At 38.7% G+C, this 13,808-nt stretch overlaps 1 protein-coding gene across 1 annotated transcript; it reads left to right on the top strand.

Annotated features, from left to right (window-relative positions):
• The first annotated feature begins 2,689 nt into the window (after window positions 1-2,689).
• Window positions 2,690-13,782, top strand: ccdc80 (coiled-coil domain containing 80). Its single transcript, XM_058391773.1, has 7 exons — window positions 2,690-5,107; window positions 5,283-5,439; window positions 8,189-8,325; window positions 9,088-9,239; window positions 9,599-9,702; window positions 10,593-10,676; window positions 11,950-13,782. Exons 1-7 carry the CDS (start codon window positions 3,434-3,436, stop codon window positions 12,267-12,269), a joined length of 2,628 nt encoding a protein of 875 aa, XP_058247756.1. The 5' UTR covers window positions 2,690-3,433; the 3' UTR covers window positions 12,270-13,782.
• The last annotated feature ends 26 nt before the right edge of the window (window positions 13,783-13,808 follow it).

Genomic DNA, 13,808 nt, shown 5'->3' with positions numbered 1-13,808 from the left:
GAACTAGAACAAGTCCATATTTAGATGCTGATCCTCCCCAAATTATACAGTGACAGATCTGACAGGTCGTCACCTTCAGTTTTTGTGTACCAATGTAGGGTCTTTGTGCATCATGAATCTACTACCTATGTTGTTTGGTACCCACATATTTAAACTTTCTGTTTGGATCATGTGGTCATCTAATTTAACATACCGCTTTTGCTTTGCACACTCAAGAATGACTGATGACAAAATCAGTTAGTTCAGTGACAGTATGTATTTGTTGCAGTTTTACAAATATATTTTTTAAACCTAGGTAGTAGGTTAATTTATTAAAAAGCTATTTAAAATGACAGAAATTATACTTCCTCATGCTTGTTCATGCTGTGCACTTTATATTTGAGGGATTAAGCGTTTTTGCTAGTGTTAGTCAGTGTTAGTGCTATTCAAATGCCCTTACTTTACCTTACTTTAGAGGGGTAAGGGCATTTTCTCATGTATCACCATGATACAATCGACTGATTAGTTGCACTACCATCTGCATCCCTAGAATCACACTGTTAATCGTTACTTCACTACAAAAATACTAACATATGAGCAGTATGGAAAACAGCACAAGAAAAGAGGCCAGTTTGAAAAATGTTGTCATTTTTTGTCAAGTTTTACAAACAGTGGTGGGGATATTTTTAAATATTGGTCAGACATTTTGATTCTGTTCATTTAGACTCTTAATTTATTGCTTTCATTTTTCTAATGTATTTATTCACATTTTTCCAAGTTACGATACCAGAATATGATCTCAATCTGGAAACAAGAGCAGCTGTGTATTAGTTTGAAAGAGCTCTGTTTCATCCCTGGGTGTTGTCTGTGTCTGTGGAAAAAAAACATGCTAAATCAACAGGCAAAAAGCAAAACTTTTCTGGCAAACACTTGGTGCTTGTGTGAACCTTTTAAGCTGGATGCATTACAGTTATGTTAACAGTTGCAGTATAACTGAAATTTTTCCCCCACAAATGGAAAATAAATTAGTCTTTCTTGTGATGAAGATCCTGCACATTTTTTCTGGACATTGTTTCTGATTGCAGTTTGTCAGTTTGATCTCTAAATTACAAATTCAGAAACATATGGACTGTGTAATTAATACGAAAGGTTTCTTGCTCACCATGGCTAAATAATCTTCGAAACTAAGAGGTTGTTATGAGATGTTTCTTTTTTCTCTCTGTGGGTGTGGACTGTATTTGGGCCACATATAACCCTCAGCTCTGTCTGCATTGGTGTAATTTTTTTTGCTTCATGTAGCGTAAAATAAGCACATTGTTTATATAAGAGGTAATAGGGAAGTCAACACCCTGCATGCCTGTATATACAGATGGTAAAAGATTACTGTCCACTTTTGTCAGCATGATTTCACAATCTGTGATTACTAAATGTTCAGTCTAACCAAATGTTTAATCGCCAGAGCACTAATCACCTGAAACTGTAATACAGTGCTCTAACCATTACATATGAATTCCACTGTGAGTTAAAGTACTTGTTGTAGATAGATGTGATAATTATAGGCAGTGTGTATATATGAACTGGACAATGCCAGTATTCACTCTGAATAACTTGGATTCATTTGCATTTGTTTTCATGCCTTCTGTTCAGTTAAAGGCTTCATAAATGAAATGTGTGCAATTCTGTAGAAAACTTGCAGTTAAAGCTTTAGAGATTAATAGAGACTTGCAAAACAACACATGATATTGGTCATATGGTGCAAAGCTCTATTGTTACTATCCACACAGAGGATTTTCATTAAAGACTGACATTTAGTGAGATGGGCCACATATGAGAGGATGTGGCTTGACAGTGGGTCATGGATTATGGAACCTTTTAAATGCACATGTGCTGCACAGATTAGAGCATGCATGAAATGGCTAAATTCAAAACATCAGGTGAGCGAAAGGCACAAATATTGGAAGAAAAGCACTGGGAAATGCTCGTTTGATTGTTTACTTGCATTTGGCTACCTGTATGTTGGCAGACAATAGTAAACACAAATGATGGTTGGGTTGCTCCCTTTTAGGAGCCTTTCATGAGGGCCAGATTGTAGAAAGATGAAACCCACCTGCTCACCATAAAGGCCGTATGTCAAAGTTCAGCTTGGGACATCACTCTGTCTCGTTGATATTCACTTTGGTGTTTGGTGTTCTAGTGTTGTTTTTTATCATTACCTGGTAATGGGCTAAGAGGTTCTGAGTCTGCTCCTACTTCTACTTTACTTAAAAAAAACCCCAACTGAACAACTGGAATAAATGTATACATTTAGTTCATTTGTCCCTAATAATTAAGTTGTTGTTATTTTAATTACATTTACTTTCAGTATAAACTTTGTTTTGCTTGTTCGTTTTGATTTTAAATCATATTTTATCCTGTAGTTCCTTATATCCCTGCCAAAACTATGATAAAACCCAAAAATCAGTGTATTAATTAGTCTTTATTTTGATGAAGTGTGACCCCATTCCAGACATAAGGATCTAGAGTCGCTTACAGAGTTATGTGGGTTGCCAAAGTTCAGAAAACATGAGGTAATCACCACGCAATATTTCAGCTGCTGTTAATGTCTCAAATTACATTCCAAGGAAGATCTGCCTTTTGCGCTGTTTGTTTGATTTATTTGGTGCTGCTTATCTGTCATCAACAATCCTAGCAAAAATATTCATCGGTATTTTCTACACGTGTAGCCTCGTGTAAAAGCAGATATTGAATTTCAGGGCCGAGCCGGGTTTATGTCCTATGATTTGGCAACCCAGCGCTCCAGGGGTTGGTCCTTTTCACAGCAGAGTCGGAGACTGAGGTGATTTGTTGGCATGTCTGGGATAACTTCCAGGGATAAAGGCTTTCTTACCCTGTGTAATTTCCATTCATTTTTTCTGAAGTGATCGGGCGCTGCTGTTCCTCAATCTGAGCCAGGAATACGTTTGCTGAGTTTCAGGACAACTTCGCACTGAGTGCAGACAGCAGACTGAAGCAGTTCCGTGGGATGGAGGTTTAAATGTCCGACGGAATTGAATGGCATCTCGATACAGAAGTAAGATGTTCCGATGTGGCGATTGCGAGACTCATAGGCGCTGCTACAAATGAATGAACTGAATTTACGGAGAAATGCTCTCCAAACGAAGGAGCGCTTTGATATCGCACTGAACTTGCTTACTGCGCCTTAAAACAAGTCGTGGTCTAATGTAGACTGAATTACCGAACGTCTTTACTGGTAACCTGTATCCTGAAATCTGACTGGAGTACTCGAGTTGGATAAATTAGATTTGTTGAGGTTTGCATAACACCTGAGCTGACTGAAGTTTTGAAAGTATTCGACCTTGGGTACAAGTCATCAGCATGCGGCTACATTAGTCTACTGTCTGTCTTGTGACACTTTGTTGATTTCTTTCAGCTGTCTTTTTACAGAATTATAAACATGAGGGTGGAAGCCATGTGGAGGGTCATTTTTGTGTATTGCCTGACCTTAGCAGTGTTTGAGTCAGACTGTAGAACAGCTGATGGTAAACGAGCTGATCTGAGACTCAACAAGTCACGGCGTATGTCATCCTCTTTGTCAAGACGGAGCTCTCTTTTCGGTACAGCTCGACCAGAAGTTAATGAAAACCTGGAAGCAATGCAAAACGATGATGCAAGCATTAATCAAAACAGAAGGGTGATGAGTCGGACAAGAGGCATACAGAGTGGGTTGGAAAACCTCCAGAGAGATGGTGGTGTTCCTGGAGCAAGGGCTGCCCTGTCCCGTTTGCCAAACTCTGCTGGATCCCCAAATCTGCTCGCCACGTTTGCAGGCAAGAATCGTCTATTGGTAATCTCAGCCCCTCATGAATCAGATGGCTATTACAGGCTAATGATGAGCCTTCTCAAGCCAGATGTGTACTGTGAGCTGGCTGAACGACATGTGCACCAGATTGTGATCTTTCACCAGGAGGGCGAGATGGGTGGGAAAGTTAGACGCATTACCAATGTAGGCAAAGTGATGGAAGAGCCCCTTGATACAGCACTCATCCCACGACTCATGAACTTCCTCAAGTTAGAAAAAGGGAAGTTTGGTATGGTGCTTTTGAAAAAGACACTGCAGGTGGAGGAACGCTACCCATACCCAGTGAGGCTGGAGGCCATGTATGAGGTCATAGACCAGTCACCTATGCGAAAGATGGAGAAGGCAAGACAGAAGGGCTTTGTGCAAAAGTGCAGGGAGGCAGGGGAGGAGGGTCAGGTGGTTGAGGGCATCCCTAGCACTGGAACTCAGGTGAACCCACCCATTGTGAGAAGACCAGAAAGAAAAGAGGAACCCACCAGAAGACCCAAGCAGGTCACCCCCACATCTACTACTACTACTACTACAACTTCTACTACTACTACTACAAGACCTACTACTACCACAACAACTACCACCACCCGTCCCCCTACCACTCGTCCTACAACAACCATCCGCTTTACCACTACTTCCACGCAGGCCACCACCATCACCCAGAAGCCAACAAAAGCTCAAACAACCCAACAACGGGACTCCAAATCCAAGACCAAGACTTACCATTATGATAACAGAGGCAAGCCTAAGAAAAACATAATTCATCCAACCACCCCCTCTTACTTCTATACTAAAGCCTACACTGCAAAAAATGGAGACAATCGTACTGACCGAAAGGACTACACTCGTAAACAACCTGGTATCCTGCCAAGTCAGCACAAGCCAAACAAATCTAAGCCAACTAAGAAAAAAAATGGAGATGGTGGTCTGAGTAATGCATATGAAGACAAGTATGATGTTGGCAAACCTACAGACACTTACCCAGTGGAAAAAACAGTTGTTGGTGTTCCTATCAAGAAAGATAAGGACAAGCTGAACAAGAAAAAGAAGAAAAAAGATAAATCAGACAAGCCGCCAAAGAAGGACAAGCCAGGTAGGAAAGGGAAGGAAGATGAAGAAAAATCGGGGAGGAAAGAAAAGGAAGAAAGGACTGGAAAAAATATGAAAATTGAAAAAGAAAATGAGGAGTACCAGAATCCTACAAAGAAACCAGCACCTCCTACAAAGGGAGCTCTTGCAACATTCTTGGAATATTTTGAAAACAGAAGACGGTTAATTGTAAGTGAAGTTACAGTTAATTCATTTTAAGTATAAATAGCACACTTTTGTCCCGCACATAAATCAATGGCTCACCATTAACAGATCTGTCTAATGTCTGTCTTTGTTGTGTGTAATAATACACATATTTGTCTGTGATATAATATGTGTATTATTACACATATTTTTATTCTAGCTCATTACTGCTCCATCAGAGGAGGACAGCATGTATGTGCAGCAGAGGGATGAATACCTAGAACATGTGTGTGAAATGGCTATCAGGAAGATCTCTATCATCGCCATATTTGGCACTTTGACCAACAGCACCATGAAAATTGATCATTACCAGCTTGGTGAGCCAAAAATTCCTCTGGATTTTGTGCAGTTGAAAAACGATCTTTTATATATTTTTAAATGACTAGGGGTCTCTTTCAGAGTACTATAAACATCTTAACATCTTGGCATTATTCCTTTCTGTACCTTGTTTTCTTGTGGGAAAGGAAATAATATAGACACATAACATGACATGAAATAACATAACCTCCTTTTTATTCGAGACTCTTAAAGAGATTGTCCATATTCCCATTTCACCATTTATGTTTATTTTTCTGGCATTTAGCAGATGCAGAGCAACTTACAATTATCTCGTTTCAATCTTTCTATTCCTGTAATATTGTAAAACTGAGCCATGCCTGCCAGCTAGCAAATGTCACTAATATTTACAAAATACAGCAATAGCTTCCTGTTCTCTAAGCTTTTAACTGGTCTTCAGTTTGTAATTGCAGCTTTGTTTTTACTGTGCCAGAGTGAACTTGTTTTAAAGGTTACAGTTTTTTTTTTCTTGCCGGGTTTAGTAAGTACCTACAAAAACCTAGAGTAACAACAAGAATCTATGGAGTCTATGGTATCTATGGACAGAGCATGTGATGTGTAGTTAGTACATATGAAGCATTTGGTTGACAGAGATTTTGGAACCATATACAAATTTTAAAATATTTGCATGAAACGTTGTATATGAAGTCTCATAAATTAACAATGTCACATTTGAAATGAATGTAAATCCACCACATCTGCTGTAGTGAGTAAGGATGTTTAACTATAGACAGGAAGCTGTTCTGGGAGCAGTTTGTGAGCCTTCAGTGCCTAATTGTGTCCAGGTGGAAATGCCAGTTGAACAGTTTCTATCCATGATACTATCATGTTGGGCTCTACAAGGGAAAATGCCTTATGTCTGACCAGTTCAATGAGGAACATTTCAGAGGCTCTTTGTGTTGCTGATTAAGAGGTTTAGAATGATGAGAAAAGGCCCTTTAATCTGACATTTAGCCTTTGGTTCTGAGTAAAAGCAGTGCTTTTCCAGGCAATGACCTCATGTCAGCACACTGCCTGCTGATCCAGAGACAGGAAAAATGGAGAGTTTGAGCTCATCATGAACAAGAACGAGTCAGTTCTTGGCAGAGAAGTTCTTAAGGAGGCAATAAAATATGGCAAGTGCAATGGAATGCCTACAGAAAATGAAAAGCCAGTTAACACATTCTACTAATAATCCATTTTTTATTATTGATAAATAGATAAGAGCATGTTAAAGGCTTTATTATTAATATTTTTAAATATCTGACATACAGAATAATGTAGTGAAATACATTTAATCACATATCCCAGCTTCTTAGGAAGCTGGGGTCAGAGTGCAGGGTCAGCCATGAAATAGCACCCCTGGAGCAGAGAGGGTTAAGAGTCTTAAAGGCCCAACCTTCTGATCAGTAACCCAGGCATCCCATATGGTTATGGGAGCAATGCCTAACTTGGTTCACTTGGCTATACACTTTTACTGTTTACAAGATTAAAGAACAGCTAAAATAATATGGCATACTGTGGAAATTATAAGTCAGTAAGCAGAAATTCCAAAATGTGTCCAAAGATGACACTCGTTTTTGTCTTTGTATGAGTCAGTGACCATTTACATTTCTTTCCACTTAGTCACCAGTTTGCTGATTCTTAACGTTATACAGATGGGCGGAAAGTGAGAATGAAATGCTGGGTTGAAACTGTCGAGATAAACTCACTTTTTCTCAATGTATTTGGCTACTTTAGTAGCAAATCTCTCTGAATATGCTGGGTTCCATCAGTACTGATTATGCATCTTAGTATGTTTTCTTTCAGTGGTAAATCTGAGTCTGAATCTCCGTGGGTTTCTTTAGTGCTGATCTGAGTTTCAGCATAGTGTATTTTTTGGAACTTTGTAACATATGGTGTCATAGTTTGCCAGCAAACTGTGACTGGTCCCAATACATCACAGACAGGACTGAAAGGAAGTGCGTCTGACTGAATGGGCTGTGGTTCAAGAACCACAATTAAAGGTCTCTTACTGTGGGTCTCTGCACTGCTGTACAACTACAGTTGCCCTTATAATTGGCTACATGCATCAAAATGTAGTCTTTCATTTTCTTGCTCAAGTGGCTATGATGTATTTCTCTTAAAAGGCTGGTTTATTTATTAACTGTTTTAAATCTATAGAAATTTCCCAGTAGTGTATGGCATTTTCATTTAAGTAGTCAGATACACTACACTGCAGAGAAATGTTATGCTTATGTGCAGCAGTTTGTCATTGTTCCTCATCAGTTCCTCATCAAATTGCTGACATTACAGAGCCTTCTGCTCAGATGTTGTCTTCTGAATAAGGAATGTCTACTGGATATCTATGAGACATACTTTGACTTTTGAGGTAGGAAAAACAAACCTTTGGGTTTGGCTGTCTCCCTGCATGTCTCCAGTGGGTGGAAGGGGCCTTTCACATGCGTGGTTTAGTTTTTATCTGTCTCATACTGGACACAAGGAACCTGTTTGTCCGGCATAAATAGCTGATTACTTCATAGGTATCACATGGTTTGTGATTTTCCATGTAGACAAAAAAAATCAGTGATCACTGGATTTCATAACTAAACCCAGCAGCTACTTGCTCTTGCCTGTTATTAATAACACATATTATTTGTTTGGATTGGACAGTCAAATCTAAACCTGGCACAGTAAAACTGTCATCTAAAATCTTGCCTGCTATACTTTTTCTGTTTAGCTGACCAGGGGATGAATTTGATCTATTTTCAGAAAATGACAAACCTATGAAGGGCCTGCGGCAGGAGGATCTGGTGAACCAGGAGCTCATCACAGATCTGAGGAAAGGGTTCCGAATGACCTATAATGATTTCTATATGGTGCTTACTGACATGGATATGAAATGGAAGGTACAGTGATGCCCTTTTTTAGGTATTCCAGATTTTTTAGGCTGACTGAATATGTTTTTCACACAAGCGCATTGCAGTAACTGAGAACAGTAGCACTACAAGTATCTATATAAAGTCTGGTATTTCTGTACAGTTTATAACTGGCAGATAAAATCAGCTGAAACTGCTTTTGAATTTAACTTTCAACAGGCGGGAAGCACTTTACTGAGCTCTTTATTGCACATAGACGTGACTAAACCATTACCCGTAATGCTGTAATAGGATATACCATATTCTCTCCTATGTAATGCATCATGTTTACATCTTGTTACATTTTGACAGCAGTAGGGCTTTTATCCTCAGTAGTTTTCAGTAGCATGTTTTTGTGTTCAGGGTAAAACCAGGGCCCTGCTTGCAGACAGCTGGTATAAACAAAGAGGCCAGTGTGTAGGCAGACGGCTAGGGGCATGTGGAGTAAGAGTCTTACTCCGTGTAAAACCTACACTGAGCTGTGGCTAATCAAGACACCCTGAACTTGCCCTCAATGATGCAGTGTTTTCCATAGAGCTTAATCTGGTTTATTTACACATACACAAAAGTTGTTGCCAAAAGCACAAGATGGCAAGAAATAGTTCATTTTGTTCATTTGAATCTGGGTTCTGCTTGAATTGTCTATTTATTGTGGTTCAGAGTAAAATCTTAAGAATTCATGTGAAATGTTACTCTTACTTTTAAGATTATTAAAAGCTCCTTTCTATGTTCTCTGTTGTCATGTTGTTGCAGCAATTTTATGAGGTCCCAATTGCCATGAAGGCAGTATTTGGCTACATTGATACATTCTCATCTCGCATCAGAGAAATGGAGCAACAAAAGCGGGATGGGGTGACATGTAAAAAAGAAGACAAGCCACGATCATTGGAAAACTTCCTGTCTAGGTACAGCAGATCATGTGGTGATGTCCAAATTATAATTGAACATAGCTTCATTTAGACACATATTTCACTCTGTACTTGTCTAAATCTAGCCTATCTGTCCAAAAAGGCAATTTGTTTCTCTCAAAGCACTTTTATTTATTATTTCACTTATTTTGTATTCTTAGATTTTGTTTTTGATTTGTGTGATAGTCTTTGCATGCAAGGGGAAAAAAGTCCAATATTCATTGTTATATAAGTGAATTGCATAATTATATGGGAAACCTTTGCCATTCAGATTAATTATAGCATTTCATTCCTGTGCTAATGATCCCTGAGTGGTCTAGTCATCCTGGTTACATTTTTTATCTGTGTGATATCAGGTTCCGGTGGAGACGCAGACTTTTTGTGATATCAGCTCCCAATGATGAAGAGTGGGCCTATCAGCAGCAGCTCTATGCTCTGTCCAGTCAGGCATGCAACCTGGGTAAGTCTGTTTTACTAATAAATCGACTTATAGTAGTCGTGCAACTGAGCTCATAGAATAACTGCACATACCTGGAAGAAAAGAAAGCTTTGATTTCTGTAAATCAGTCATGGAAGGTTAAAACCATCTATTTGTCACCAAGTTATTTTAATTCTAATTTGTGGAACCTTGGGATTTTTAGATATTAGTATTGGCAGGACCATTACTGTTGATATTGTACACAAAAAGCTGTTTCAGAATGTCAGTTGCTTTTGGTTTCAATACTCCTGGATTTTACAAGCTGATATAAACTACTAGTCAAAGTTTTAGACAAAGTGAATTGAATATTTAGTTTTTATTATCTTAAAGACAGTGTAGTAAATGCTTATATTTGAAAAGTGTTTGTAATGCAATTTTCCCAAATGTTTACCAGTAATTTTTTTTAAACTTTTGCTAAGAAGCCAAATGCTTAGCACATTTAGGAACAGCACATTAAGGAAAGCCTGCTGGCTGAAGCTCCCTCATGGCAAGAGTGTGCAAAGCTTAATAGGGAATAATGATGCATGCACTGTATCATTTCTAAATAATTCTAGTTGCATTTAACACTTCTCTTTCTTCAGTATTAGATAAAAAAAAAGTTTGGAGAGAGAGAGAGAGAGAGAGACAGTTTGACTGGTAGTATAAATACCAAGACTAGGATCACTTCTAATAGGAACCATAAGGAAAGCTAAATGGAAAAGGACTGAATGCTAAAGGAAATTACATATTTCTGGCTATTGATTTGGTTAATATTATGGGGAGCATGGAGCCTATCAGAGGGGAATCAAGGCACAAGTCAGAGGACAACCTGAACAGTGTGCCAGTTTAGTTAATATAATGTCTAATAAAATTGCATGTTTGATTGTTTGCAGGGCTTCGTCATATTTCTGTTTTAAAGCTGCTGGGCACTGACATGGTAGACATGGGTGGAGTGTTAGAGCTCTACCCCATTAATGGTAAGGATTACATTTTTTCTTTTTCTTTTCTTTTTTCTCTTCTTTTCTTTTTTTCTTCTTCTTCTTTTTTTTTTACAGAACATGTATTCTTATAAAGACTTTATCCAAACACATACTGAATGTGTTGATGTTGTGCTGTCTTATAAATGTTCCAATCGTTTACTACTGTCTAAACAGGCTACAGATTAATGACTCCTCTGTGTACTAAACAGGGCTGTATGATAATAGGCTATAAGTACAAACAAACATGTGTCTAAGTTGGCAACCAGGTGTTCAGCTTCAGGCTTCTTAGCATGTGGGTGTTGACATGGGCAGCTTTGCTCAGATGTACCTTAAGAACAGCAGGTAGGCTTTTGCTGTAAAGCCTGTAATACCTTCCTTCTGTGATTCACTCTCTCCTACTGAAGCCTCGGTACTGGCCAGCTGGGTGAGGACCACAAGGCTCCCACAGGAATCCTACTTTGCAGAGCAAACCTGAAAGCAAGGAAAGGTTTCAGCATTGGTAAAACCACAGAGCTGCTCAGTGTGCTTGTGCAGCTGATGTTATGTTGAGTATCAGGCTTTTGTGTGTTTGAAAAGCTGCTTCAGCATGTCTGAGGGATGGCTTCTGTGATGTTTTTAGATCAAAGCTGTTTCAGTAAGCAGTACTGACTTTAGATGTAGCCACAAAATCAGACACAAGACCAAGGATGAACTCTGAGGATACATATTACCTCTTAGAAATATAACTCTTCTTTTTAAATGTGTGGTCAGAGATGGTTTTCTTATATGTTGCCTTAAGTTTTGAAGTATTTATTACTTTTTTCTTCACAATCTCACTACCTTGAAGTGGCCTGTTGCTTTCATCAATTCTCAAAGCGGGGTCAGTGCAGTTGTAGTATATACTGAAGTACTAGCTTATTTGGCTGTTTACTTTAATTGACTGGGTTGAATCCAAACTCATAAACTGAGTCAAGCAGGTCAGTAAATGATGTCAACATGGGTATAATATGTTGTCAGTGGTAGGTCGAGGAATAGTTAAACAATTACTTAGCTAAATAATGAGCTTAACATTTAAATAGTGTGGGATTATCTGGGATCTGTGGAATTTATAGTATGCTACAGTTACAGGGTTCTTGGGTTCTATGTTTTAACAGATGACTTATGGGATATGTTAAGGCCTTGTTTGTTAGCATTAGTTTCTTATTGTATCATACCAGTATAATCTTACCGCAGCAGTATTTGGACATGTCTGATTCTGGCCTCATCACATTTAAATTTCTGCTTTTTACAGGCAGTGCAACAGTGGAACGTGAGGGCTTGTCGGGAACACTAGTGAGGGACATCAGGAATTACTTCCAGATTAGCCCCGAATATTTCTCCATGTTGCTGGTGGGCAAGGATGGCAATGTAAAGTCATGGTACCCATCACCAATGTGGTCCATGGCCAACATTTATGACCTGATCGACTCCATGCAGCTACGAAGGCAGGAGATGGCCATTCAACAGAGCCTGGGCATGCGCTGCCCTGAGGATGAGTATGGTTCCTATGGCTATCACCATGGTTATCACAATGGCTATCAGGAGGGATATCACGAAGGGTATGGTTACTAGAGGCTAAGTCAGTTTGTGAGTCATCCGAAAGGGGTTGTATTTTGAAGTGGACTGAAGTTCAGTCACAGAACACACCATAATTTTTAACTGTTTTTTTTTTTTTCATTTATCATTTGAAGTAAAGTCTGTCTTATGTCTTATATAGGTTTATTATCTCTCCCTGCCTGAGTATATATTGTTTTACAGCCAGTGACATCATCTTTTGTAGATAAAAGCTGATATGTTTTGTACTATTTTCTGGCTGATCATTGTCAGGGTCACAACCTGGTATCTGTTAATGGAAATTGATTTGGATTTTTTTTGTTACTCCACTGTAAATCACTGTTTATATATACACATGGACAAAATTGTTGGTATCCTCCCATTAAAGAAAGAAAAACCCACAATGGTCACTGAAATAACTTGAAACTGACAGAATAATAGTAAATTATTACTATTATTGTAATAATTTAACAACCTTTTGTGGAAATCACTGCAATCAAGCAATTTCTGTAACTCTCAATGAGACTTCTGCACCTGTCGACAGGTATTTTGTCCCACTCCTTGTGAGCAAGCTGCTCCAACTGTCTCAGGTTTAAAGGGTGCCTTCTCCAGACTGCATGTTTCAGCTTTCCACAGATGTTCAATAGGTTTTAGATCAGGGTTCATTGAAGACCACTTCGAAATAGTCCAATGTTTTGTGCTTAGCCATTCTTGGGTGTTTTTAGATTTTTTTTGGGGGGTCATTATCCTGTTGGAGACTGAATGAGACCAAGCTTTCTGACACTGGGCAGCACATATCGCTCCAGAATGCCTTGATAGTCATGAGGTTTCATTGTACCCTGCACAGATTCAACCCCCTGTGCCAGATGCAGCAAAGTAGCCATAGAACATAACCAAAGCCTCCTCCACATTTCACAGTAGGTACAGTGTTTTTTTTTCTTTGCTTGCTTCATTTTTGTGTCTGTGAACATGAGCTGATGTGACTTGCTCAAAAGCTCCTTCTTTTCTATTTTCGCAAATCTTTTCTAGGGGTACCATCATTTTTTTGTCCAGGCCAGTTTCAAAAGTTTTTCTTAATGCCACAAATCAAAAGCAATGTCTGATGTTCATTAGTCAATTTTCAATCAATTTTAATTTATTATTGTCAGTTTCAAGTTATTTCAGTGACCATTGTGGGGTTTTTCTTTCTTTAATGGAAGGGTACCAACAATTTTGTCCATGTGTGTGTGTGTGTGTGTGTGTGTGTATATATATATATATATACACACACACACACACACACACACACACACACACACACACACTGTGTGCTTATTTATACTGATGTTAATAAAAATAGCTTTATGTTACGACTGTCCAATACCTTCTGTTTACCTTCTGTTTACTACATAAACCCCCTGATGGTTTGTATTAGTTTAGCAGGTGGACTGCTGAGTCTAAAAGCAAAAGGTTTTCATACACCAACCTTTACTCCTGTCAAGTGCTAGTCAGATTGACTACATTGACTAAACATAAAGGTTATTCAGATTTTTTCAGTGACAGTATTCTAAGCCATAT

The sequence above is a fragment of the Hemibagrus wyckioides genome, linkage group LG06 (genome assembly GCF_019097595.1).
Source record: "Hemibagrus wyckioides isolate EC202008001 linkage group LG06, SWU_Hwy_1.0, whole genome shotgun sequence".
Taxonomy (NCBI): Eukaryota; Metazoa; Chordata; class Actinopteri; order Siluriformes; family Bagridae; genus Hemibagrus; species Hemibagrus wyckioides.
The sequence above is the reverse complement of the archived record's forward strand: the minus strand, read 5'-3'. Positions and strand labels throughout refer to the sequence as shown.